Source organism: Lathamus discolor, chromosome 4 (assembly GCF_037157495.1).
Source record: "Lathamus discolor isolate bLatDis1 chromosome 4, bLatDis1.hap1, whole genome shotgun sequence".
Taxonomy (NCBI): Eukaryota; Metazoa; Chordata; class Aves; order Psittaciformes; family Psittacidae; genus Lathamus; species Lathamus discolor.
This window is the reverse complement of record NC_088887.1, coordinates 6,484,639-6,511,163: the sequence shown is the minus strand read 5'-3', so window position 1 is coordinate 6,511,163 and position 26,525 is coordinate 6,484,639. Positions and strand designations below refer to the sequence as shown.

Below are 26,525 nucleotides of genomic sequence, written 5' to 3'. Positions count from 1 at the left end.
TGTTTCGTAGCTGTAGATCTTTCAAGAAAACCCAGCCTGTGGGTTTTTGTTATTGACAGTGCTGTAATGCCCATGCACAGCTTGTATCGCAGTGCGTTCAGCCACCGCCAACACCACAAGCAACTTGTCAGCTCTGCACTACAGAGTATTTCTCAGCTGGGGACACCAATGTCCCTCACTGGGACAAAGAGACAGAGCTGGGTGTAATTAGTTTCACCAGGCATGTACTGACACTGCAGCTCTCTAGCTCTTGGTCCCTTAGCTAGCATTGACCGTGTGCTCATGCCTCTCTGAATTGCCCAAAGGGAAGTGCCAGGCAGTCTAGACACAGAGGGAACAGGCAATCCCATTAGTTGGGTATCTTAAAAGACTTAACTACATAGAAAACTGTTTAGTTGGATTCTGGGCTCTTAGCCATCAGCTTGAGCTTTCCATCTCCCTCTGAGGCAAAGCAGCAGCATTTTTCTTTGATTCCAGGTCTGAGGTTGGAGTCAGGGCTGGAAGCCTCATTACTGACACATATCACAGTGTCTTCCATCAGACCATCTTTGACCACCCTCATACCTCTTCGTGGGTTTTTGTCTGACCTGTTTCTCAGCGTTGGTTCTAGATATAAGTGAAATGCTGTTTCGTTGACAATGACCTCTGTAGCCTCAAGCCCAGGTGATTTCCTCCTCCGGTTTCAAATGTACTTCATATGCTCACACACCTCAACACGCAATTTCCATGTTCCCTTCATGCCCCGCTGTGCATGCCAAGCAGTTGCAGGTTCCCTGAGATGGCTGCTTGTAACTTCCATCTTCCTGTTTGTGAGCAACCTCAGCAGTTGTTGCCAGGTATCTTGCAGTCTCTGGTGCTTACTCAAGCGGAATTCCACTTGCATCTGCAGAAGAATGCTCTGCTTGAGTGAAGATCGGCAGGACTTTTGTCCCAGCCTCCCTGTGTTTGCACAGTGCTTTCCTTGGAAAGGAACAATGAGCTGGTACCTAGAAAGTGTAGGAAAAGAAGAACGCTTCATCCCTCCTGGGGTCTTGCCTGTGAACTGGATTTGTTAAAGGTTCTCTGGTCTTTGAGCTGTTTCCATTATGTGAACCCAGAGAATTTCCATTGCGTCGGGCACAGTGCCACGTTTCCAGTGAGTATCATAATCTACCCCACCATTAACGGAGGTTTTGGCATAATACAGCAGGGGGCTGGTTCTTTTCCCATGAGGGTATGGGTTTGTGAAGCTGTCACCTGGGAAGGTAGGAGAACAACTCCACAGAAGCTGGGGGTGATGTGGACAATGCTGTGCTGCGATGGAGTCATTGTCTGTTCCCGTGGCACTGGAGGAAATGGGTGTTGGAATAGGAGCATCCATTAGCCATACCCTCTCTCTTCCCCAACAGCATGAGCAAAAGAGCTTTATGTGCTGGATCTGGAGTCACAGGAACATAGATAATAACCAGTTTGCTTTATTCCTACCCTGCTCTGAAAGGTAGGTTGTGCCTCCCAACTCACTTCCTTCCAGCTTGGATCATTAAAGTGCCTTAGAGAAAACACAACAGCTTGCCTTAAAGGCTTTCCCTGGATGGGGATAACACCTTACTGTCCAGTCAGGAATATCTCCAACTGTGAGAACCAGAGCATGTGCAGAATGGGAGGATAGTCCATGGCTGAAGAGCTGCTGTAGGCTGCATTACGTGATAAGTTGTCTTGTCACCTTTCTGTCCCCTGTGGATGTGTGCTCCTGAGAATGGCTGCTGGGGGCAGCTGGAGGGGTGGGTGTTGCAGTTAAGGTTTACAGAGGTTTTACTTGCACTGAAGGCAGAGGGATGGGCTGGCTGAGCTCTCTGACAAGCCATGCCACGTATCCTGGGGGATGCAGGGCAGGAGTACAGCAAACGTGCCTCCACAGAAAGCACTGCTGCCTGCAGAGCTGTTTCTTCTCTGAGCCCTCAAAGGGAAGCGCAGCTGTGGAAAGTGATGCCAGTTCCAAGGGCTGCGGTACCCAAAGGGGAAGGAAACATCTCATGGGCTGCCATTAGGTGAGCGATGCCCCGCCTGTACCCTGCTGCTGACTTTGGCAGGGTGACTTGGCTGCTGGGGAAAGAAGTGCAGGGTTCTGCCCTCTGGGACAGTGGCTGTACAGACTGCAAGGGGCACGGAAGGCTTTGGGTTTTGTTTTCTTTCCCAAAAAGCCAAATTTAAGCCACAAACAAGCAAATCCCACTCCTCCCTCTATCTTCCCTCCTGTTTGTGTGTGAAGTTTATCAGTATTCTGTAGGTTTCCTTAGTGCACTTATTTTACTTGATTTTGTAATTTGTTTGAAGTGGGGGGGGGGGGGGTGGATATTACTGCCAAATAAATGAAACACAAGTTAAAAACACATGTTTTGTGTTCTTTGGCTAAACCACCTTCTTCCTTAAAAACCAATTAGTTGTCTTTTTGCGCATTTATACATGGATCTCAGTGTGCCTGACAAGTGTGAGACACAACCCTCTCCGTTTTATAGCTGGGGAAACTGAGGTAAAGCAAAGAGAAGGAGGAAGTTGCCATCATGTGGTGAGCCAGCAGTGGAAATAAAGCCAGCAGTCGTGACTCCTGCCTCTCAGCATTGCGCTGGCAGGAGGTAGCTCCACAATCCTTTCAATATCACCGTTCTTTCCACCAGTACCTGCTCCCCCTGTGTTGTTGGGAAAGAAAATCCTGGAAGCTCTCCGTGTGTGATGTGATCAGAAGATGAACGTGCAGTAGGGTCATGCTGCTGATGGAAAAGTCAAACCAAGTGCCAAGGCCACCACTAACCCATGGCACTGAGGGCCTCGTCTACACAATGTGTGAACGCTTCCAGGGATGATGACTCCAGCACTGCCCTGGGCAGCCTGTTCCAGTGCCTGAGCACCTCTGGGGAAGGAATTGTTCCTCATCTTCATCTAAACCTCCCCTGGTGCAGCTTGAGGCTGATTCTTCTTAGTATTTGTGCTCAGGTGGGGACTGCTACTACGATGCACACACTGGTGGGACTCCTGCTTCAGCTGTGCAGTCAGGGCAGGTCTGGATGAGACATCAGGGAATGTTTTTGAATGTCAAGCTTAGTAAAGAAGTGGAAGACGCTTCCTTGATACTTCACAGACCTCCCTGTATAGGTTTTAAGAAAAGGCCAGAGTAACAGCTCTCAGGAATAGGCCAAGTGTAGCTGATCCTACCTGAAGATGGGAGCGCAGGCTGGGATCCCTCCTGTTTCTGATACAACCTCAAGACAGGGCTGAATGGCTCATGTCTCCTTTGCTGAACTGAATGCTGAAATGGCCTTTCCTGCTGTCGTGTAACATGAGGATGTCTCTTATCACACATCTCTGTAATGGGCTTAGTGACTTCTGCTGCTGTGAGCTCTTGTGTGCAGTCCAGCAGAAGAGATGGCTGCACTCATTTCACTTGGCATGCTCTGTCCAAAGAGGTTTTAAACCAAAACTGAGCAACCCAGATATTGCCCCTTGCGTGTCACTTTTCACATCGCATGGCTGTGAATGCCATCTTAGCTGGGGTATTCCCTGTCCATTCACTGCAAAGCGGGTCTGCTTCATTACTTTAATTTGTTCTGCTGGAATTTCTCAGGATTTGAAGGAGGAATGAAAGGAAGCATCAGCTGTGAATTTAGCTAGATGGCACCATAAATACTTCACCTCGTGCGTCAAGCATACGTACTGAAGTGAAATGATTTTGGGGTGGGAGGGAGGTAGAGCAAAAAGTCTGTTGCCCACTGCTAGCAGAGGCCTGGCAAAACTGTTTATGGCTAAGCACATCTGAGTATTAGCTGCACTATAGCTACACTTAACCACTTCGAAGTTCTCCAGCCCTCATATCTTCAGAGAAAGAGGCTGTTTAAGTGGTTGATGGAGCCTCTGAACTGCATTTGTAAGGTATTTATTAACTCTAATTCTGAAGATAGGAGCAAAGTGAGCTATAATCGGACTGTGGTTGATCTGAAGTGAACCAGTTCACAGGGCAGAACTCTGGGACAGCACAGGCTTAAAGTACTGCAGGAGACAAGAGCAAAATCCAGACGACATGGCTTCCATGAGCCCTCCACAACCTATCCTGATCCAGCTGAAACAGAGCACCCTTCATACAGTGGGCAAAAGGATACTCAAATTACCGGTACAGTTTCTGTGTTTAACAAGTGATCTCTGGGTGCACATCAGGGTTGCATCTGTGAATCCATAGAGGCTTAGGAAATACATTAAGCAAGGCAAACAGAAGGTGACCAGTTCATGCCCACCACTCCAGCACACCCTTGTGAAGGCAGACATGGCGCTGGCAGCTCCCTGCCCTTAGGAACAGGAGCCATCACTTAACAGCATTCTCAGTGGTAAAACCCAGGGTTCTTGGGAGTGCCAAAGTAAGGACAAGGGGATCGTGGTTTTCACCCACGGTGTTCTGGAGACCTCTGAACTTGGCATCTACCGCTTGGCGCATTGTGTTTAAACCCTTGGCGCAAGCCAGCCATGGTTGTTGGCAGTTCTGCTTTAGGATGCCAGAGACTTCCGTGCATACGCAGCATGTCAAGCAGGTGGGAGGTCACGGCTCCCTTCTTTCACGTTCCCCTGTGCATGACAAGGAAACAAGCCTGTTCCTTAAGCCCGCACTTTGTCAGGCTCGAAGCTTCCAGGGGCTGTGAACGTTCCTGGGCTCACCACACGCTGCTGCTGCTTTTCCCAGTGCCTGATTGCTCGCTACACCACCGCCAACCTGCGTCCAGAGGGTGAGGAATTAAAGTCTCCCATCTCGGGTCTTGTTTGTATATGGACCAACGAGGGTCAGCTCCGTGTCAGTCTGGAACAGGCGTGATTTACGTGTCTTGCCAATGCCCTGGCTCAGGATTAAAGCTGTCTTTTCCCATCCGGGATATACACCAAGGTGCTTCTGGGGAGTATGGGCTCCACCAGCACCTCAAGGACCAAAGCAGACAAACCCTGGACAAAACCCAGGGCCCTTTCCTTCGGGCTCTGAGGCTGGCACAAAGGGACATGAGGAACGTGATTAATGCTGCAGTTGGAGGGACCCAGAGCTTTGCCATCACCCTCCTCCAGCGAGCCTGCCGTGAAACACTGCAGGGAGCAAGTGCCTTTCCCGTGCCCCCCAGGCGGGTCTCCGCCAGAACGGGACGAAAAACGGCCACAAGGGGCTGTAACGGTGCCGGGGGGGCATAAACGGTAACGGGGGGCCAGGAACGGTAACAGGCTCCGGGGCTACACGGACCTTGCTCCCATATGCTCGTTCCGGGGCCGCCACAGGACTCCCTCTTTCCCTGCTGCCATCCCGCCGGAGCCCCGCAACCCGCATAACGAGCAGGGTCCGCTCACCCCTCCGCGGGCGGTGCGCCCGGGATCGAGCATGTGACTGTGTAACTGCGAGGCGCCGCCGGGGTTATTCAGGTTCCGGGGCGGGACGGGACGGGGCGGGGCGCGGAGCGGGAGCCCCCGTGGTGACGCCCGGCCGCGGTGAGGTGCGGGGCCGGTATGGCGGCGGCGGGCGGAGCGGTCCCGCACCGCGGCCCGGCGGCGGACGGCGAGGAGGAGGCGGCGGAGGTGGAGCTGGCGGCGGAGCTGGCGGCGCGGCGCAGCGCGGAGGCCCGGCGGTTGGTGCTGTCGCCGCGGCGGCTGTCGGGCCCGCTGCCCGCCGGGCTGTCCCAGTGGTTCCCGGCCCTGGAGGTGCTGGACGTGAGCGGGACGGGGCTGGTGGAGCTGGGCGAGGAGCTGCTAGCCCTGCCGCGTCTCCACACGCTCCTGGCCAAGAACAACCGGCTGGGTGGGCCCGGCTCGCTGCCCAAGAGGCTGGGGCAGGCCCCGCTCGGCCGCTCCCTCCGCGTCCTCAACTTCAGCGGGAACCGCTTCGCCGAAGTGCCGCCCGCCCTGCTGGAGCTCCGCGGGCTGCAGAGCCTCAGCCTCGGCGGGAACCGCCTCCACAGCATCCCGCCCGACATCCAGGAGCTCCGCAGGTGAGGGCAGGGCCCCGGCCGGGGAGAGACGGGGCAGGGAGCAGAGCCAGCCGGATCGCCGGGCCGGGGAGCGGGGCACGGCCCGCAGCGGCCCCGCCTGGGGAGCGAGCTCCGGCCAGGCTCAGGTGTCTGTGGGCACTGCTGCTGCTAACGAGTGTCTTCAGTAGGTGGAGTTGCCAAAGCTCAGAGCCGCTCTTCAGGCAGATGACAGGCCTTGGGTGACATGGTTTAGTGTGAGGTGCCCCTGCCCATGGCAGGGGGTTGGAACTGGGTGGTCTTAAGGTCCTATCCAACCCTAACTATTCTATGATTCTATGACAGGGCTTCTGCACTCAGAGAGCCTCTGTCAGGATTTCCTAGTCCTTGGGCTGCCCTGGAGCAGGGCAGGCTTTCCTAATGACAGTGGTTGGTATGGGTGTTGACATGCAGAAGGCGCTCCCTGGCTTTGCTTTAATACACATCCCCAGGCAAGAGTAAAATAAAAGCTCTGCTCTCATGCAGCTCATGGCTGCACAATGGACTGCAGAGGAGAATAACGATCTGGTTATGGCTTATGTGAACAATAGGGCCTTTCTGCTGACACAGCTCCAGTCTCAACAGGGTGTTTGCGGGCATGGTTGGGTTTTGTTGTGTTTCTTTCCACCTGTACAGCTCATGTAGGTCTGACAGATGAGCTGACAGGTCAGAAGCATAGAAGCCTAGGCTGTGCTCAGGTGCAGTGGCTTGTCTGCCCTGGAGCTGGATCAAATCACTGCAGGTCAATGACACAGAAACCTAGGATGAATCACAGCAGTTAGGAACATTGGTGGGCATGGGAACAGATCTTGGGTAGGACTAGGTATTGACTGCCCATGTTGACCTGGGATAGGTACTTCTGAAGTCTGCAGTCTTTCCGGGCAAGACAGAGGCCACGTTCTGACGCATCTGTTACACGCAAGCATCTCAATATGTTCCGATAGTTGCTCAGTCCTCAGGCTAGCTCCTGTGTGGCTCTGTGCTAGGACTTTGGGTCTGGACTTTCTTCGCTCCAGCTCTTTGCCAAGGAGCTTGCCAGAGACAATCTCTGTTACAGCAGCTCCAGCAACCTTGACCCCAAGTAGCTGATGGCTCAGCAGAGCTGTGTCCAGTGGAGGCACAGGATGTTGTATGTGGGGTGCTGCCTGCCACGGCCCTAGGTGGAAGGTACCAGAACTGCTTCACTACTGACAGAAGATGCTTTTTATCCACTGCAGTATTATACAGTTGGGTATGTGGCTTTTGCCCAGGTGGCACAGCATGCACCTGCTGAGGGTCTGGAGTAATTCTAAATTAAGCTATGTTTCGGAGATGCTGTGAGGCATTTTGAGTGCTAGAGAGTGCCTGTGTCCCTCTAGAGTAGGGATATGTCCTGCGTTGAGGCTCTCATGAGGAGGAGGCATCTCTGCGTCTTCTTTGCTCTGGAGCAGTTGCTTCAGGGATAATGAAGGAAATGAGGGCATTGGCATCAGCACAGGGGAGGTGGGCAGTTGTATACAGGAGATGATCCATGTTGCCTCCATAGCATGCCTGGGAGCAGCCAGGATGTTGCTCCCACCTCTGAGGCAGATGCTCCCTGCTGCTTCTCTGCTTGCTCTCTTGGAGTTAGGGTTTCTCTCTCTCATTTCTTCTCCCCACTGACCCCTTGTTGCCAAGAAAAGAAGCCTCAGCCCTGCTCTTCGTTACACTGTTGACCCCGGGAAGGTAGCGCTGTGTGCGGTGCCCCAAGGGGCTGTGTGCAGGGCTCCGTGCTGCGTAGCTGTCACAATACTGCCGCGTGGTTACTCGGCTTTGTTCCTCTGGCCTGCCCTGAAGCAGGGCTCATGTTTGTCCTGTCCTGCAGCTTCTCGGGCAGGTTATGCTTGAACCCAAGAAGGACAGTTCTGAGAGGGCAAATGCGGACAAGGCTATTGAGCTGTTTATCGTTATAAAGTGGTGTGTCAGGCAGGAAAACTAGACTAGACCCAACTTGTGTCTGCTGCCCACGTAAGCACTGCTAACTCATTGAACTTCTGCTAACGTGTCACCATAATATAATTGAACTTTAGCTCAAGATAGTGAATCCATATGCCACCAGGATCACCAGCTTCTTTACCACTGTGCCATGGGTGTCTCTTCTGTATCGGGGCTGCTTAAGTAACAAAAAGGTGCAGCACACTTGCTTTCCAGAGCTGGGAGAAACCAGTGCTTTATAATATAATACTCCTCCAGAGGGTATCCTGAACCTACACATCAGGAGCCAGATACCAGTGACCTGACACCCTTGCCAAAAGGATAGTAAATTCCTACTGAAGAGAAACTGCTGCCAGACCCAGCTCCCTCCCACCTGCCAACAAGAGAGGTGTCCTCAATGTGAGCATACACGGTGTTGGAAGTGGGTAAAACAAACCTGAGCAAGGACAGAGCAGAGCCAGCTCTTGTGGCAGGGCAACTCGAAGACATCTGCTGTGTTTCTGAACTCTGGGCTGGGAGGTGGGAACTGATGTTGGGGCTTCTGTTAACCTCTCACTCAGGCTGCAAGTATCCATCTCTCTGTTGCTGCAAGCCAAGACTTTGAGCTTTTTTCCATGCATAATTTCCCATAAAAGAAATTTTTCTCATGTTTTGTGGTGTCTGAGGCCACAGAGGAATGTAGGCAGCACTTTGACCGGACATGTCCCTCCTGCTGGTACTTAGAGTTCCTGAGGCCAGCAGTTCTCTTCCCCGTGACCCTGGCAGCTTCCCGCTTGCTCCAGTCACTGATTACAGAGCAGAGTTGCAGAGATCTAGAAATATTTGTTATGTTTCCAGGGAATGACTGAGCTCTGATGAGGTCTCTAGAACAAAATAACTCGCTGATAACTAAGCTTCATGTCTTTCCTGTGCACTCCATCATTTCCTGTTGTCCTTTTTGAAGGGGTAGCAGATCAGTTTTAGTGAAGGCCACGAATACAGCAAGTAAGGAGTCTACAGGGTGAACTTGAAACGGTAGAAAGACAATGAGTCTGAATCTGCTAAAAGGGAAGGAACATGCCAGCAGCTACAAATGCTAAGGCTGTGGAATGAGAGGTGGGTAGCATGTGTTCTCATTCACATGAAGATAATAAATCCACACATTTGCAGCAAGCTGGGGTCAGGAATTTTACGCAAGAGCTTTTCCCTATCATGTTCTTAGTGATTTGGCAAGTTAATGGACAGTGGTAAGAACCACAGCCAGGCCTGCTGCCATCTTGTCTTACTCCTTCCAGCTTCAGCTGTCTGCCCTATCCTTGCCGACACAAATCTTTGTGTGTAGTGCAAGATCCTGCATGGAAAGCAAGTGCCTTTCACCTGATTGTCATTTATCTTTTAGGCCGTTGTAGAAGGACCACCTGTAGATGTTCTGATGCTTGAAGCTTCCTTGCCATGGCTTCATAAGGGGATAGTCATGATTACTCTCGTGATGGCAGCAGCATGATGCTGACCATAGCATAGTGGCACCAAGGATGAGTAGCAGTGCTTTTTCCTCCTGATTCCACTGTAAGTGTCTAGGGTGACCAGCAACAGCCTTTTACCTTTCTGAGAAAGGTAAGTGTGGGCCCTGCTGAGGGCTTTTTGTTAGTCATGTTGAGGCTATGCCAGCTCCTTCTGCATGCCCACCACCCCAGTTGCTGTCAGCTAGCAGTGTCAGTACAGTGCAAGCCCTGAATTGCACCACTAGCTGTTGCTGTGAATGTAGAGTAGAAAATGCATCAGATAGGATGTTGTCACCCTCTTTGCATTGCTTTCCTGTTTGTTGTCAGAAAATAGATGAATTTAGCATAGGTAGATGTGTCACTTTTTCTGGAGTTCTCCTTGAGCATTGGCCTTGCTGGGTTTTCAGTGTGAAGTGTTATGGTCAGTCACTCTCAGACTCAATTCACAGCCCCCAGCAGCTCCTGAACTGTGATCTGCGTCGACATCCCACTGCTGCCTTAGTTCTGTGTCTCCTCCCTCTGCTGGTCCATCTGGGGATGCGTTAAGGGGCAGTGTGTGTTGTAGTTGAAATGTGGTCATCTAATTCTGCCCATTCTGGACAAAATTTGTTTGGCAAGTCTGGTAAAATTCAGCCCTTATCCCCATTATCCAACTATGGCTTTTGGCTTAAGAGTGCATGGATTGCCCTCCTCAGTGTGCACGCGTGGGGAGATGTCTTGCAGGTGTTCCCTATAAAAGGGAAAGTTCTCAAGGACTTAGCAAAATGCAGCTGATACCTCAGCAAAATGAACCTCCTCCTGTGAATTGCGAGTTCAGTCTTACTCTTGTAGAGAATGCTCTCACGCTCAGGAGAGCGCCGGGAACAGGCAGAAACAGCTTGGAGAAGAGCCAGGCTCTTCCCAGGCATCTGCCATGCATGCTTCTTTCCTCCTTGCTTGGATTCCTCTAGTAAAGCCCAGTTGTGCAAGGGCTGGGATCAAAGGCCTTAAATGCCTAACTGGATTCATCCAAGTTTTGTGTGAAGGCTTACATGCAGTGAAAACCGGAGTATTTGCTTTTATTCGTGGGTAGCATTATGCATGTTAGACAAGCATACGCTTAAGAACGGCTGTTCCAGTGTGGGAACAACGGCAAGTGAAGCTTTGATAAAGATGGAGCATTAGGAAATCTGCTGCCTCCCTTTTTCTACTCCTCTTCAAACGTTTTGCAAATAGTTTTCAGACTGTTTGATCTCAAATTTGCCTGTCAGCAAAGGCTCTGCCGCTCTCTCACATCGCAGAACAGGGTTAACAGGAGTGTATTGTGGGCTGCTTTTCAAATGCCTCCCTTGCCTCAGCCTCAAAACTGCCCTGGAAATTTCTTGCTAAGAAGTTTATCTTAAAAAGACCTGGAGCACTTCCAGGCTCCGCTGTTTCTTTTAGGTTACCTATGTAGATGCAGCTGTTTGATGTCAGCTGTTAAATTTTATCCAAAGAAGCATCTGTGGGGAAACAGGGTGGATTGAAAATTGGAGTATGTTCTGTGCCAGAAGACATTCTCCCCTTGAAACATGACTATGAAAGTGTTGTGGTAACTGATAGTGTTTCTAACTGATAGTGTTTCAAAAATACCTCTAGTGCTCAGTGAGCTCTTCTTATTTATTTACTGTTCTGGGGCTTTTCCATTTGGTTTGGGGTATATGGCGACCTTTAAACCTCAAGAGCAAACTCAAATGAGAACGTACAGTCTCTTGGCATGTTAAACTTTGGTGCCACCAACTGAATTAACATTGTTTGAGCATTTTCCCACCCACTTCCTGTATGTAAAAGGGTTTTCACTGCCACCCTGCAGCCCAGTGGGGTGAAATCCCTCACTAGAGAGGAGCAACATATGATGGGCTTGGACTGCTGGCTGCTGCTTGGCAGCAGGGTAGTACTGCCTGTGCTGAGTGCTGGCCTGCTGGATGCGAGGCTGAAAGGGACCCTGGCCTTTTACTAGTGTGTTTGTAAACTTTGCTAAAAGCTGGAGGGAAAGGTGTCAGCCCCCATTAGTTACTGTGTCAAATGGGGGTTTGGTGGTGTTTTGGGGCTGGGTGGTTTTGCTGAGTTGGATTTTGTTAGTGTTTGTCCCCTCTTGAAACTCGTTCAACCAGAGCATGTGTGGCAGGTTGGAAGTACATCATTTGTTCTAGCCTCAAAAGTAGGGACAGTACTTACGTTCATCAGAGACTGGCTTGTTCCCTGGCTTTTCCAAGTTCCTGGACTGTGGAAAGTAGATCAAAATTCCAGCTCTCCCTCTGTGTACAGAGTGGTGCACGGGACCTTAGCTGGCTGTTCCAAATTGCTATACAGTTTAATGATTGTCAGAAGAACTGTCTCGGTGTGAAAGGTCAGTTGGGAGTAGTCACTGAGCTCATTCCCATCTCCGCTATCTCTTGTGAAAAACTGGTAATGTTGCCAGTTGCCTCGTTGCAGGCTCTCAGTGAGGAGGGCAGAACTCAGCACAGCTCTTGCTTATCTTCCCGAGCAGCAAACTACCCCCTGAGCAGGGCAGCTCAAGACCACCATTGCCTCGGCCTGTAGGTGCAGGCTTAGCACAGCATAGAAGTCAGGCCAGGAATAGAGCTGGGAACTAACTGTGGCCCCAGTGGTTTGCTCAGTGCTCACTACAAAAGGGTTGTGTCTCTTGAAAATCCTTGCCTGTGTCGTGATTACCTCTGCTTGGACAATTCTTGACGCTTTACTTTGCAGAAATGACTGTTGTTAATTTCTCTGTTTTGCTCAGCCAAGACTAGAGTAGACCCTTCTTACTAGCAGATTGTGTTTTGAGGGACCAGATTTTTTCTGCCTACAGAGCAGTCTTTCAATGGAAGCTATAAGAATACCTTTGCTGTATTTAGAGTAAGTTTCTGTATAGTTTCAAAACCTCCTCCCTATGCTTTGTAAATAAATTTGCCTTCTAATTCGTATCTTAAGTTGATGTTGGAAATGCTGAATTTGTTGTCCTAGACTGGGCCCAGTGGGTTGCTGACCTCAGGAAGGTAATGCAGGAGATAGGTAAAAAAGAAAGCGCTTTTTGAGAAGTCCTTAGTTGCCACTGAAGGAGTTAGCTTATTTGATGGATTTTTAGTTAGAGACAGATTGTAGTCTGATGTTGGGGCTTTATAACCTAGCTAATATAAGTGACTGCTCTCATTACAAGGAATGGATTTGAAAGCTCTATGTGGTTTGTAGGCATTGGTTTTGCACACTTGGTTTGTGCAGTAAGCTGCTCTTGAAACTTCTGCATTTCACATCTTGCAATGAATTTCAGAACATCTTTTACTGTATATTTTGTACCCCTCCTTCCCTTCCCTGCATGTATTTGTATGCAGGGTGGCTTCATTGGCATTGTTGCCTTCAAACACGGAGGATGAAGAGTTAATTATTCACTTTTCCTAGGAAGTGGAAATTTTTACATATCTCACCCTTGTTTAAACATTGAAATCCACGTTACTAAAATTCCCTTGCCCAACAGTTTTTCGTGTGGGTTCCAGCAATGGCATGGAGTTAAAGTATGCCTAGGAATTGTATGGTCAGCAGTTAAGTCCTTAATGAGAGCCAAGCAGCCTAAATCCACCTTTGGAAACAATGGAGGTCGAAGGAGGAATTTTGGTTAGAACTCAGGGCTTTGTTAGGGGATCAGAATTTAATTAAAACTAATCTGCCCTTGGCATGGTCTCTGCACAGCAGCCTTCCTGCTGCCCCCCCTCCTCACCTGCAGGTTGCCTGGGGAGGAGGGGCTGCTTTTGGGCAGTGGGGTTTTGATGATGGTTTCTTCCAGTGTACTTTCTTATGTGTTCAGAAGAACCTGCAGATGTGCTGCTTCACTTGAGCTCTCAGCTGAGCAAGTACAGTTGCTTCCTTTCATATAGTCAAATTTAGTTGAAGCTTTAATTTTGTGCCCACCATCAGATTGCAGTTACGGAGCTATCCCCTACTCCAGAAAGGTGAGTGAATCCAGGGAAAGTTAAGCTCTGTGAGCTTCTCCTGGTGTGTTGCAGAGGTCTGTTGTTCCGCTCTTCACTGGTGGGCAGATGGACCTTTGTGCTGTGTAAGTGGCCCCTTGAGCCCAAGCAGATGCTGTCATTGGATCTTTGAGGTTCAAGTTTCTTGCAAGAACTGAATGAACTCTTTCTACCGTTCTTCCTTCCCAGAAGCTCCTCACATGTGGCAGAGTTGCAGGGTTTAGACCTTCTCTGGGTCTGCCATCATGTCCTGAACAAGCTGGCAATGTTCAAAGCCAGGTTGGACAGAGCCTTGGGCGACATGGTTTAGTGGGAGGTGTCCCTGCCCATGGCAGGGGCTTGGAACTGCATGATCTTGAAGTCCTTTCCAACCCAAACCATTGTATGATTCTATGGTGTTACATTTCTTTGGCAGTTGTATCCATCACCTTTCTCACTTCACAATAGAATAGAATTATGGAATCAACTAGGTCATAAAAGTCTTTCAAGATCATTGAGTCCAACCATTACCCAAGACTGCCATGACCACCCTTAACCCATATCACTGAGGGCCTGCTGGGGTGAGGGGAAGGTGTTTCCTGTTCCAAGACTGTATGTTGTTCTTAAGGAAAAGCTGATGGAGCCTGTGTGACTTTTCTCTTCCTTGACACGTGGGGAATGCTTGGTGGATCAGAGAGGGCCAATGTGCACTGGTAGTTAGGTGGCTAACCTGAGTGTGTACTGGAGATCTTGAACCAGCACCTGCAGATGGGACTGTGGCATCCACCTTTTTCAGGCATGGCAAAAAGTGTTGTCTGGACCAGCATTAGTAATGGTGTCTCTTCCCAGCCAGAAGTACCCAGGCTGAACCTGCCTTTGCTCCTCCCCCAGGCAACACCTGAGAACAGGGGCAGAAGCTGTTTGACTCTGTGAAATGGGGACTTGAATCTATAGCTTCACTTGAAGAGAAGCACTTGCCAGTTTTCCTTCCTAAAAGGGCAGAGATGCACAACAAATAATGGCTACTCCAGCTGGCAGAAAGCATTTAGTGCTTCTGTTTGTTCCTGTCTCACATCCACCAGTTTTTGTGGGACATACAGTGATATTTTCTTTTTCCTTTCTTTTATTTAGGCCCAAGCTGCAGCTAAACCCAGCTAATGGTTTTGGGTAGCTTTGGTCCCCGTGACTGCAGTATAGTGAAATCAGTCTACATGAGAAATTGCATGCATGTTCTTGTGTGACTTAGATGCACTCTGTGCACTACTGCAGCTGTGGTGTTAGCAGTATGTGAACTGCATCAAAGCAAGACTCTGACTTCTGCTGAGAGGTTGCAGTTAATCGCTGAGGACTCAATTTACCCCATAAAGAGCAAGCAGCGCTTGAGCAGGGCCAGGGTTTTCAGGGAGAGTCACTGCTCTCTTGCTTTGCTCCTGCTGAAACTGAGGACTCCCACGTGCTGCAGCAGGAGCTGCGTCAGCGCTGCAAACCCTGTGCGTGCAGCCTGTCCTTCCTTGGAAGTAGGAGCAGGAGCTTTGCGTTTGGTGTAGGAATACAGAGTTGTTCGGTGCCTACCTACAGATGTAATGGTGACTGCGGGAGGCTGGGGGTAGATCTCAACATTATCTCTTGTGAAGCAGAAGTTCTGTTGTGATTTTGAAGTGCAGGTGAGCTTTTTTGCCTTTTATTCCCTCAGCCCATTATCTCATACATCGTCATCTGTACGTTTTCTTGAGTAAATGCAGGAGATGAGAAGATCTGGTATTCAGTTCTACTGGAAATGACCTTAATGAAATAATGCAGCGTTTTGTCTTCTCTCTTTCAGCTTAGAGTTTCTGTACCTTGGAGGGAACTTCATCACTTCAATTCCACCTGAATTAGCAAACCTGCCTTCTCTAAGCTACCTAGTTCTGTGTGACAACAAGATCCAGAGCATTCCACCTCAGCTGGCACAGTGAGTATTTACTGTCCTCAGTCACCAGCTGTAATTAACTTGTTTAACTTCTGCATGTGTGGATAAAAGCATCTGGGAGGACCTCTTTGTTCTTCAGTTTGTTATTGTGACTAGACTTTGAACAAGAAGATCCTTAGCAGTGCACTGCAGGCAGACTGGGAATATGTAACATGGAAATCTGCATCATGGGGTTATGGAAAACAAATGTCACCAAGTGTCTGCTTTAAGGTGAATAGATTTGTACAGGGAGCCCTGAGAAGTGCAGCTCATGCTACATTCTGAGTATTCTTAGTGATGAATGCTTGGTCTGTCTTGTCTTTCACCCAGAGCCTTTTTGTGTGTGCTTCTGTGTTATCCCACTCCCTGTGTTCTTCCTTTAGGATCTCAGAATGTTTTAGTGGTCGTTAAATCCTACAGCACATCTCTAGGGGATAAGTTACTACTGTATCTCTTTTGTAATGGGAGAGAGACCACTGCAAACTCTGTACAGGTAGCCTAAAATGGCAGATGAAGAATTCAGTGCGTAGCTATAACCACAGAAGCAATTGAGTGCCAGCATGGAGTTTGGAATTCGATGTTGTAGTGGGATTACTCTGTATGTACAATGTCCAGTTGTCTTGTACTGGTTAGAGAGCATCCCTGGATTATGTGCTGGAGCATTGCTTTGTGCTTCCTGAGGGAGGAGAAAACCTCCTCCAAAAGCCAAACCCGTGCTTGTCACCCGTGCTGATGCTAACCTGGGCTGACCTTGCTTAGCTTTTGAGCTCTGGCAGTGTTGCAGCACAGGGAGATGCAGCCGCAACCAGTGAAAACATGGGGGTTTCCAGGGCTGGCTGCCTACCAGCAGGCATCTTTAATGCATGAGTGAAGGCAGGTGACTTAATCGAAGCGTTGCATGGAACTGTTCTGATGTGTGCACTGGGTACAAGGAAACATTATGTCCCCTGAAAGCTCTCAGTTTGTATACTTTTGTTCTGTGCTACCTCTTTTAGGAGGTGTGTGTGGGGAGTACTGAGCGGGACAGCAGCATATTTAGGACTGTTTCTTTAACAGGCATTTGAAGGTGAGCCATGTTTTCACGGGCATTGTGTGTGCTGCAGTAATAGCAGCTCTTTTACTATGAATTTACGCTTTAAAAGTAAGAAAAGCCAAGGAAAAAGAAACTGATGGGAGAGGAGAGAGTGATCAGGTCTGTGTAATGTAGTTTTGGAATGATTTTGCTTGCACATCTTGACTGGGTATCCATCTCCATCCTTCAGGCTGCATTCCCTGCGTTCCCTTAGCCTGCACAATAACCTGCTGACGTACCTTCCTCGAGAGATCCTTAACCTCATTCACCTGGAAGAGCTGAGCTTGCGTGGGAACCCGCTGGTGGTTCGCTTTGTCCGTGACCTGACCTACAACCCCCCAAGCCTTCAGGAGCTGGCTGGGCGCACCATTAAAACTCGCAATGTTCCCTATGCTCCCAGCGACCTCCCGGAGAATCTTGTCCGGTACCTGAGCTTGGCCAGCAATTGTCCCAATCCTAAATGCGGGGGTAAGTTCACCTTCACTGCTCTGCTTCCTGATGGGTTTCCTTTCCCTCTGACTTGCCGTGACTGTACTAGTTCAGTCAGGTTAGATGCGTTGTTGCATCCAGGTTCTAGCTCTATTTCGTTGGCTCCAGGGCTCCTGCAAACTTGTCTTCAAGGGACCTTGCTCCCTTAGGACCGATGTTCAGAGTTGCAGTGCTGGTTTACTGTATTTGCATGGGAATGTGAGACAGTGTTTGTCTTCGCAGCTCATCCCAACACTCCACTCTGCTTTTATGGTCTGCAGTTTCCAATCCATCTGCCCCGAAATAGCTCAGACTAAGTGGTGGGCAGGAGAACTGTTACAAGTGCTCTTGCTGAACAAGAATGGAAAAGAGGAGAGAGGCTGGAGTGCTTGGCAGTTACTAAAAGCAGCTTCTTTAGCTCTTGCTTGGATCTACTAGAGTGTAGTTCCTGGAAGGAGAGGACTTCATAGAAAAGCCTGGAATGCTTGGTTTAATTTAGCTTAATGCTTCATCTTTAAGCATAGTAAATGATCTGCACATTTAGCTCTTAGAAGATTAAGGAAAAAAAGTCATTAATTAGTACCTACCCTGCAGTCATATGCAGGCTGTTATCTCTTTACAGGACAATATTAAAGCATTCTCCATAGGCCAAGATGGAAGGGCTGGAACTTGTGTTGGAGGGGAAAGCAGTGTTTCCTTTATTAGTTTTGCACAGCTGGGATAACAGTGGGTTGGTTTTGCACTGTTCACCTTGCCCTTACGACTTAGCACAGTAGTACGGTGCTTACTCTAGCACTGCAGGAGAAAAGCTTTCTCAGAGCAGCTGGGACTTAAAACACCACTGGAAACTTCTGAAAACCTCAGTGTCGACAATCACTTGCTGTGACAGAAGGAGAAGGTAATCCCGTGTTACAGCAACACTGTTGCCATGGAAAAGAGCATCCAAACTCCGCATGGTAACTTCACTCAAGCAGAACGAAAGCAGAGCTATGGAGGTCTGTCTGTGAATGCAGGTTGGTAGCTGGTAGAGGAGGTTTGACAAGTTTGAAAATATCGTGGATGAATGAATTTGACACAGAAGGAGTTTTTTTAATTCCCAGCCTGAGATTTCTGCCTAATGGTAAGAAGGAAGTGCTGGATTCTTGGGAAGTAGCTGCCCTGTGTCTTTTCACGTAGAGTGTGCCATTCTGAACCACCTACCAAATACATGTGTACAGGATTGTTTCCTAACTAAGAAAACAAATTTCCATAGGTGCCCTGGTCCCCTGTTCCTCCAGTATCCCACGTGCTCCTTCATCCAGTGCAGTGTCCATTAAATCCTAATGTAAGGCATTGCAACCACTGTTCTCTGCACGGAGCCTCACGTGTTGTCTCTCTTCCTCTGCCCTCACAGGTGTCTACTTTGACAGCTGCGTCAGACAGATCAAGTTTGTTGACTTCTGTGGGAAGTACCGGCTCCCGCTGATGCACTACCTATGCTCCCCAGAGTGCTCCTCACCCTGCAGCTCTGCCTCCCAGAGCTCCACTTCCCAGAGCGAGTCCGACTCCGAGGATGAAGCCAGCGTCGCTGCACGCAGGATGCAGAAAGTCCTCCTGGGATAACGGGAAGGAAAACGTGTTTGAAAAGCAATAATGGAACAGCAAAGCGTGAGCCTCTGGTCTGAAGGGCTCATGAGAAACTGTCCTCAAGCTTATGTAAGGGGCAGAGTATCTTAGCAAGCCTAGGCTTGCTTGGTGCAGTGCTGCTTAGGAGAACTAACTTGGTGGCATACTGCCTGTAGGGTGCCTGGGGTTGCTAGAAACATCTCCTGTCTGGGAGACTGCTCCCCCCCTCTCCCTTGTACAGGCCGGGGGGGGGTTGGCCCGTTCTCACTGGCGGATTGAGAAAGGTTTTAATATCTGACACTTCGTTGGACTTGAGTCATCCTGCAGAGCAAAGGAGACTCTCTGGAGCTCTTAACACTGTGGTAAATCAGAAGCAGGCTAATGATGCCATGTGAGTATGTATGGACCCCAGTGTTTTATATAGCATTTCGATTCTTTGCTGTCTCCTTCAGTTTCAGTCACAGGTTTCACACCCATCCACTAAAAATGGGAACTGGGTTTTTCAGGAGTGGGTTTTTCAGGAGTAGGTTTTTCCAAACTCTGGTTACTCTTCCTTTGCTTAGAGGTGTAGGGTTGCTGTGCTGTTACGGATGTTACAGCCATCAGAGAACTGAGACACCTTTTTTAATCCCTTCTTAGACCAAGCTGCTCTTAGTGTTTCCTCCTAACTGTATTTGTCATTTTCCCTCCCTCTGCCTCTTCCCATTACACCTGAAGCATTGTTGTCTTTATGGTGCCTTTAGAAAACAGATGGGTTGTTCTGTTGAGATTTGGTATTACTTCACACTTGTGGACATACATGCCTGTGCAAGGGACCAGATGTGATGCTCTGTATCGCGTTTCTGAGTCTCAGCTTAAATCTGCTCTTATATCTGTGAATTGCAGGAAAGGTCTCGATTGCCATTTCTTGTTTCTAAACAACCATGTCCCCCTGCTGCAGCTGTCTCTGCTATGCTTGGTACAGTTACTTTCCGTGCTTAAGATCATCTGCTTAAAGTAGGCAGCAGCTTAATGAATTGGAAGTACTGAGAGAGATGCAGTGGAGAATGCTTTGGGGGTTCTTTTCTTACAACATGAGAGGAAAAGCCGTTAGGGAGGCTGAGGTGCATTGTCTGAGCATCTTGCACGAGGTGGTTTTGAAACCTCTTCCTTATTTATTTGTTTGCATTTGCTCGTGTTATAATAGCTTTGGCAGCCTGTTGGATGTTCAGATAGCACATTCGCTTATCTTAAACTGTGTTTAAAGTACCAAGGAATAGCTTATAAAACACTATGAATTGACAGGTATCTATAAATCTTTATGGGGCTGCTGCATGTTTTGCTCAGTGAGAGCTGCCCTTTTATTAATACTTCATGGCAGACAGTCCTCTTGATGCAGTCTCAGATAGAGCAAATGCAACTGTGCCTTTGAATGCATGAGCAGAGCAAACACGTTGTGCTAAGAAGCTCAATGAACAAGAAGAGCTTTCCTTAACCCACTTTGGCCCTACGGGGGAAATTAAAAACCTGTGTTGCTCTCCTGTATTCAGAAAACAGATGCACCTATTTGAATATCTTATGGCAGCTCTGTGTTAATGCTCCTGTTTAATTATATTTGACACTTTATATGTTAAAGCACTTTGATAATTCTACTCTTTGTAAGTAGCTTTAGTGATTTATTTTTTGTTTTAATTAGACTCCAGTTTTTCCTTTCATGTGACCTGAAGAGCAAGGTCCATGAAACTTTGTATGTTCCAGTCTGTCTTGGTGTGCAGGTTGAGCTTCTTGCCTTGCATTTCCTTGTCAGCACTGCTCATTTCCCTGGAAATGGAACTGGAATTTGAAAGAAATGATCTGGTTACAGAACAGCAACTCATCCGTTAGTGATCATTGCAACTTGGTCTCAAGATTTCCCACAGGCATAGAGCCATCCACAAGGAACTAAACTGCACATGTGCATGCTGTGTGCCTTTCCAAATAACTTTTTCCGGGTATCTTTTTAAGCCGCGGTAGGGTGGATATGCAAAGCAACTGGATGTCACTTCAGCAAATTCTGTGAGGTTTGCTTGGGAAGAAGAACCCACAGGTTCTGAGAGGAACCGACTGCATGCTGATAGTTAAGTTGGGATCAGTGAATGCCCTGTGTTTTGTTCTTCATCTCCTCTTTCAGATGCTTTTTTCTGTCCCAAATGAATGTGGTCGTCCTGGTGCTGAAGGACAGTAAACTGACTGCAGAGCCTCAGTGTTAAATTGGCTGCTGGTACAACAGTAGCAAGCAGCTGAGTTGATTTAGAGCTTTGCTCTTCTGCCAGCAACACGAGTTGAGATCTCAAGATCTTTTGAGCTCAGGACCACAAGGTGCCACCTTCCTTTCTTCTCCTTAGCAGCAGCTGGCTTGAAATCATGTCATTTTTCACTTCACCACCGTTCTTGTTGCACAGCAGCACTTGTGTGTGTGACAGGTTAAGACCAGTGGTTGGTTCTAAGTTAGCTTGATTTTTAAGTGCATTCTCTTTCCTAACTGAACAGGCATTCCATTTCTGCCCCAATTCTAACAGGACTAACACTTGTTTTGTCACAGCTTTTTTACTGTAGCCAGGTCAACACTTGACAGCTCATGCAGCTGATATCTCTGTGCAGTTTTAGACTTGATGTCTCTTAAAAATTTTATATATATTCCTGAATAGAGCTACCAAGTTTCCTTTTTGCTGCTGGGCTTTAAAGTGCAATTCAAGTAAGTCAGAATTTAAAGCAATCAAGGAATTGTAAGGAAAATGGATGGATGGATGGATGGGGTTTTTTTTCCCTCAGAAGTGGATTTAAAAGGACGAAGGATGCAAGTTTGTACTGTAGTGCCTAATATACTGAGCCCCCAGGAGGCCAGTTTTTCAGCAATTGTTAGCCCCCAAAGACTGTAAGATGTACTGGGCAATAAAACAGGTGAGACACGACTTGAAAAGACATTGATGGATGGGAAGGACTGGTTCCTACCATCCCCTTCTCAGGGGTCCTGAGAAGCACACAGGGGTTTTGCTCTTTTGGTCAGTTTTAAATAGTGGAGTTCAGTTCTTACAGATGCCTTTCCAAGTGAAGCCTTCAGTCAGTGTTTTGGTATCAGTGCCCTTGTTGCTACAGCAGCCCAGCACGTTCAGCTTTTGAAACTGTTCTTAAGCTGAGACCCAAGTGTGTGAAACAGAATTGTTCATTCCTTCTGCCCTGCGGGGCCTGGGACCTGCTGGCATTCATCCTGCCCTGCCGTCACGCTGCCAAGGGGAGCTGCTGGTGTGTTTCTGAATGCAGGTACTTCATGTGAACAGTGGGGTCATGTTAGAAAGAAGCAAAATACCAATTTGACTGGAAGCAACTTACACAGTTGCCAATTCTTTTCTGTTTCTGTTTCTTTGGTAAGAGGTGAGACTTGAGGAAGTCAGTCGTGAATATTTAAACATGCTCTGAAGTGGCCAGATGCAGTTTTTCATGAGCTTCTGTCCTGGTCATTTTAAGTCTTTGAAATCTTGTGTTGAATTATAATGGGGGGGTGGGGAGGGAGGGGAGAACCATCTCCTTTTTGTTCCTTACTGTTGTTGCAATAATGAATGGAAGGAATTTAATCCAATGAAAGCAATGAATCCCTGCAACGCGTCTGTGTTACCCAGTTCAAAGAACTATTTTAATGCATCTTATTCACACCATGCCCTCCCTCCCCAACTGAAGATACTTCAAATAGGCTGCTTCAGAATGCACACTAATGCAGCAGTAACTCTAGCTTGGAAACCTTTCTATTGATGATTTCATTTGCCTGACTAGAGGATTGATTTTTTTACTGACCTGAACATTAAGGGTAGAAAGGGTTCTCATTGAATTATCATCATGAGCATTTGTTTTAGGAAGTCTTAAAGTGCCTTATGTTTTGACCAGTCTATTTTGCTAGGAATGTCCGAATGTAGACGATCTCTAACGGTATTTCATTATGAGCTGTAAAACAAAATCGCAAACACTAAACCAAAAATGTTATTTCTACAGTTGTCTGTCTGTTATTTGCTGACATGTGGATTCTGGTGTTGCTGCAGGCAATTGTTAACATTGAAAGCGAGGTTATCCATAGGCAGGGAACATGTGAGATTCAACCCGTGCTGTGTGAAAGCAAGAGTAAGTGAGGCTTCCAAATGGACTGCTGGAGCTATTGGCTTTTGGGGCCCACATGCAAGAGGGAAGTGTCTGTTACAGACCACTCCCTGCCTTACTTCTGGTATAGCGTGGCAGAAATTTACTGCATGGTTTACAGGTAGAAGCAACTCAAAGGCAAGATAAATGCCCAAACAGGAGAAGGCAGGAGCGTCATGGCGGAGTCTTCCAGCAGTGTGAATCACCACTTCTAAACTTCTTGTTTCCCTTTTAATACGCTAACCCTGAAACCTCCAGATGACTTTGTGAGTGTTAATTTCTGATCATGGTAACTGGCTCATGTGTTCCCATTTCTCCTGTAATCCCGTGTTTCCTCCTACATCCTGAAGAGTTTTTGTGATCTATTGCCAGAATGTTTCAGATCCTGCTGTGCAATTACCAGCTGTCAGTGCAGACGTGGTGTATTGGAAAATGGGACAGTGGGAAACCAGAATTACTTGATATTAACTTCAGCAGGAACTATTTCAGAGATGGTTCAACTTCATATGTAACGAAAAACCTCTCGGGTTATGCTGCAGCCCCGTTTCAAGGAACATAAAGTACCAAGGAATGCAGTGATTTTTGCCTGTAATAACCAGGCTGAGAATATTCTTGCCTTTTTTGTTAACTCATTTAAAGATACCCTTTTCTGTGCCACCTTAATACCTTCCTTATATTCAGAAACAAAGCCATGGAAGTGCTGGTTCAGAGGAACTTGAAATGAAACTTGAGTTACATAGGTGCCTGAAGCAGATGCTCAGATTCACATTTTGGACTCATGCAGAATTGCACAGCTCTAGAAGAGAGCATTATGTTGATGCTTTGGAAGTACATGCTCATAAAGTAGAGACACACATTTCCTACTCAGATGGGGCTGCCTTAGGTGATCCAGACAGCTAAAGCTGAATGTATTCGCCTTTTCCTCTGCACTAAAGTTGGGTTGCAGTTGCCAAGCATTTAAACATTACTGGAAGAAAGTTAGTCCTGAAGCTGCATTGAAGAAGGCCATGGCCATCTGCACCCTTACTCACTCTGGAGCTGGCGTGCCATGTCCGAGTGTCTCATCCCATTCCAATAGCCACGGTTCTATGGTGACTCACCAGAGGAGGGTTGAGAGCACGTGTTTTGGTACTACAGCTTGCTGTGGTCTCCTCCCACCAGTCAGCAAAGTGAAGACTTGACAAGGAGGTTGAACAGCAGCCAAGGTCCTTTTAGGATGGAGAGGGAAGTAATGCATAGCAGAGCTCAAGTCCTGCTTCCGGTTGGTCTTTTGTGACAAGGTGAGGGTGCTGATCATTTGGTGTCAGTTCAAGAACTGGTCACCCAGGGAACACCCAGGACCCTTCTCTTTGTCCTCACATGGGACTTAGTGGTGGCAGCTCAGAACTTGCTATCAGACTGGAAAAGCATTAAGGTACCTTCAGCGTCCTGTCCAAACTCCCTGTCTGTAGCCCCTTCTTGACTAGCAAAAGCAGGACCCGAGGTGAATACTGATGCGCAAGTTGTACATCTGTCTTGGATATTACACTGATCAGCGTCACAGCCCCACAAGGCTTTCTGCCATTTACACGTCTCTGAAGATGGGTGACACGAACACGTGTGCCGACACATTGCTGGTGTGTTGGCAAATGAATGACTTCACCAAACAGCATTGTTGCTTGTGTAAGGAAGGGAGTGTGACAGACCATCCTTGCCTGTGCTGGGACATGGATGCTGATGAGCCGGTAAGATGGGAGGGGTAACAAACCCTTCCTCTGGGTGATAGTTTGGACGGGGGCTGAAGCTCACATGCTGAAGCCCAGCAGATGGGCATGTCACCCTTTGCATCAGCAAGGACACATCTGCTGGTGAAAGGACCTGTGTGGAAGGCACAGGATTGTGTTGTCTGAGGGTTGTCCCTGACAGTAAATGTCAGCCTTAGGGCTTCAAAAACAGATAGGAAGGGAAAATGCCATTGTGGAAAAACATTTTTCCATAATTCCTGGGCATCCTGGCATCCATAATAGAAGTGACTTTATAACAAACATGCCGAATATGAGCAAACGCTGTCCTTTGTGCCAGACAATGACGCGGCTGCTCTCCAGAGCCTTGCTTTGTCAATATTCTTCTGTTAACTCCGGGGAGGCAGCCCCGGTGTTCCTCAGGAACAGCAGCCACGTGGCTGGCGTCGATGCCACGCTGGATCCCGTTTGTGAGCACGATGGCACTGAGCAAATCGCCACCAAGCTGGCAGATGATGGGAATGGAGGAGCTTGGGTGCAGAGCTGGCCATGGGAAGCGAGGGACCCGACACTTCCCTTAACAACACCGCCTGCTTCAGACACACCGGGGGTTGTTACGGAGGTGGGGAGAGCACTGCCTGAACGCAGCACTTTGTTTCTGCTGCTGAAAGGGGCTTGCTGGAAGCTTCTAAAACATCCCTTGCGTTTCTATAACCCAGCACCCTAAACCAGACCCGGGTGCTTGGCAGCAGTGCTTTCAGTCTTCACATCGACCCTGCAGCGTGTTCCCAAAGGTGGGTTCCCTGGTCCCTCTCTTCAGGTATTTGGAGTTAAATTGCATCTTTTTGTTTGTTTTTCTTTCTTTGAAGCAGCCGTGAGCCTTCCACTGAGAGATAGAATCATGAAAGGCCCTGCAGAAAACCCCATACGACCGGGCGCGTCGAAACACGTTTCCAAACGGTCCAGGAATGTCTGAATCTTCGCGTTGGCCTTTCCCAGCTTGCAGCCCCATCTGGCTGCCTTGCACTGTGAAAACCTGTTCCGAGATGACCCTTTGCTATGGTTTGCAGGGAAAGCCCACCCCAAAGCCTGGGCACCTGGCCATGGCTCATCCCTGATCCCAAGCGCAGCCTTCCAAGCATCCTGCCTAGAAACACCTCATAGTGATTTTAGGGAAGGAACATCTGTTTGGTGTGTATGTGGAGGGGAGAAGTACGGCCTTAGGAGGCAAAAGCATTCCTTCATCCAATGCTGCCAGCTGACGTACTCCAGCCTGGTCACAGCGCTGGGTATTTCCATCCCTGCACTCTGAGGTCTCCACAGCTATAGACCACAAGGAGAACACTGCTGTGGAGCATGCCCAGGAGCATCTCTTTTGCTTCTCCATCTCTCGATAAAGGGCTGTGGGTATCTTCGCCCTATTCATGTGGAGGTTCAAAGTGTATGTGCTGGTTTATTGCTGTAAAGTGGCTGGCAAAGCCCTGATGGGTGCATTCCCGCGCCTGTGTTCCCCACTTCAAGCATGGGATTGTGGCTACTGGATTCCCCCCAGGAAAGAGGGCAAAGGCAGGAGGAGCACCTCCCAAGGCCAGCATGTTGCTGTGGCAAGGAGGAGCCTGAGCTTGTGCTTGTTTACTGGCACCAGTTGCGTGTAGATGCCCCTATGCAATGCCATGTGCGCAGCAGGGGATTAGCAGCATTTTTCTTCCATCAACAGCATGGAGAAACGTGTGTGGTGTGCAAGGGCAGGGGAGTTACTGCAGTTACTGCTGCTGTCCCAAAAGCAAGCTCTCCAAAGAGCTGGGCGGGCTGCTAGCAAGGGTGGTGGAAATAAGAGAGGCTCAATTGAGGTGCCTTTGCCATGATGCAGTTGAGCTTTTGCATCCATAAGGTCATTTATGGGGCTTGGAGCAACCTGGTTTAGTGGAAGGTGTCCCTGCCCATGCCAGGGGTTGGAACTGGATGAGCTTTAAGGTGCTTTCCATCCCAAACCCTTCTATGATTCTATGTGCTCAAGCAGTTGTTCCGTCGATGTTGTGCATCCACAGCAAGCTGCTGCAAAGCCACATTTGAAACAATGGGTCTGCTTTGCAGAGCTTTTACAATGAGTAAGAGCCAGTTGTTGTCTTGCCAGGCTTGTGTCTGCCTTGCCTCTCAGTCATCACTCCTGTCC

General features: G+C 48.5%; 1 protein-coding gene across 1 annotated transcript; it reads left to right on the top strand.

Annotated features, from left to right (window-relative positions):
* The first annotated feature begins 5,502 nt into the window (after nucleotides 1–5,502).
* On the top strand, nucleotides 5,503–22,489 carry LRRC58 (leucine rich repeat containing 58). Its single transcript, XM_065676118.1, has 4 exons — nucleotides 5,503–5,981; nucleotides 15,218–15,346; nucleotides 16,606–16,883; nucleotides 18,277–22,489. The coding sequence occupies exons 1-4, from the start codon at nucleotides 5,503–5,505 to the stop codon at nucleotides 18,483–18,485; spliced, it is 1,095 nt and encodes a 364-aa protein (XP_065532190.1). The 3' UTR covers nucleotides 18,486–22,489.
* The last annotated feature ends 4,036 nt before the right edge of the window (nucleotides 22,490–26,525 follow it).

Bases quoted from the DNA above. Each gene is read 5' to 3' on its own strand.
- LRRC58 (XM_065676118.1), top strand. From the start codon at position 5,503: ATGGCGGCGGCGGGCGGAGCGGTCCCGCACCGCGGCCCGGCGGCGGAC. The intron at 5,982-15,217 runs GTGAGGGCAGGG...TCTCTCTTTCAG, and splicing joins GACATCCAGGAGCTCCGCAG to CTTAGAGTTTCTGTACCTTG. The intron at 15,347-16,605 runs GTGAGTATTTAC...TCCATCCTTCAG, and splicing joins ATTCCACCTCAGCTGGCACA to GCTGCATTCCCTGCGTTCCC.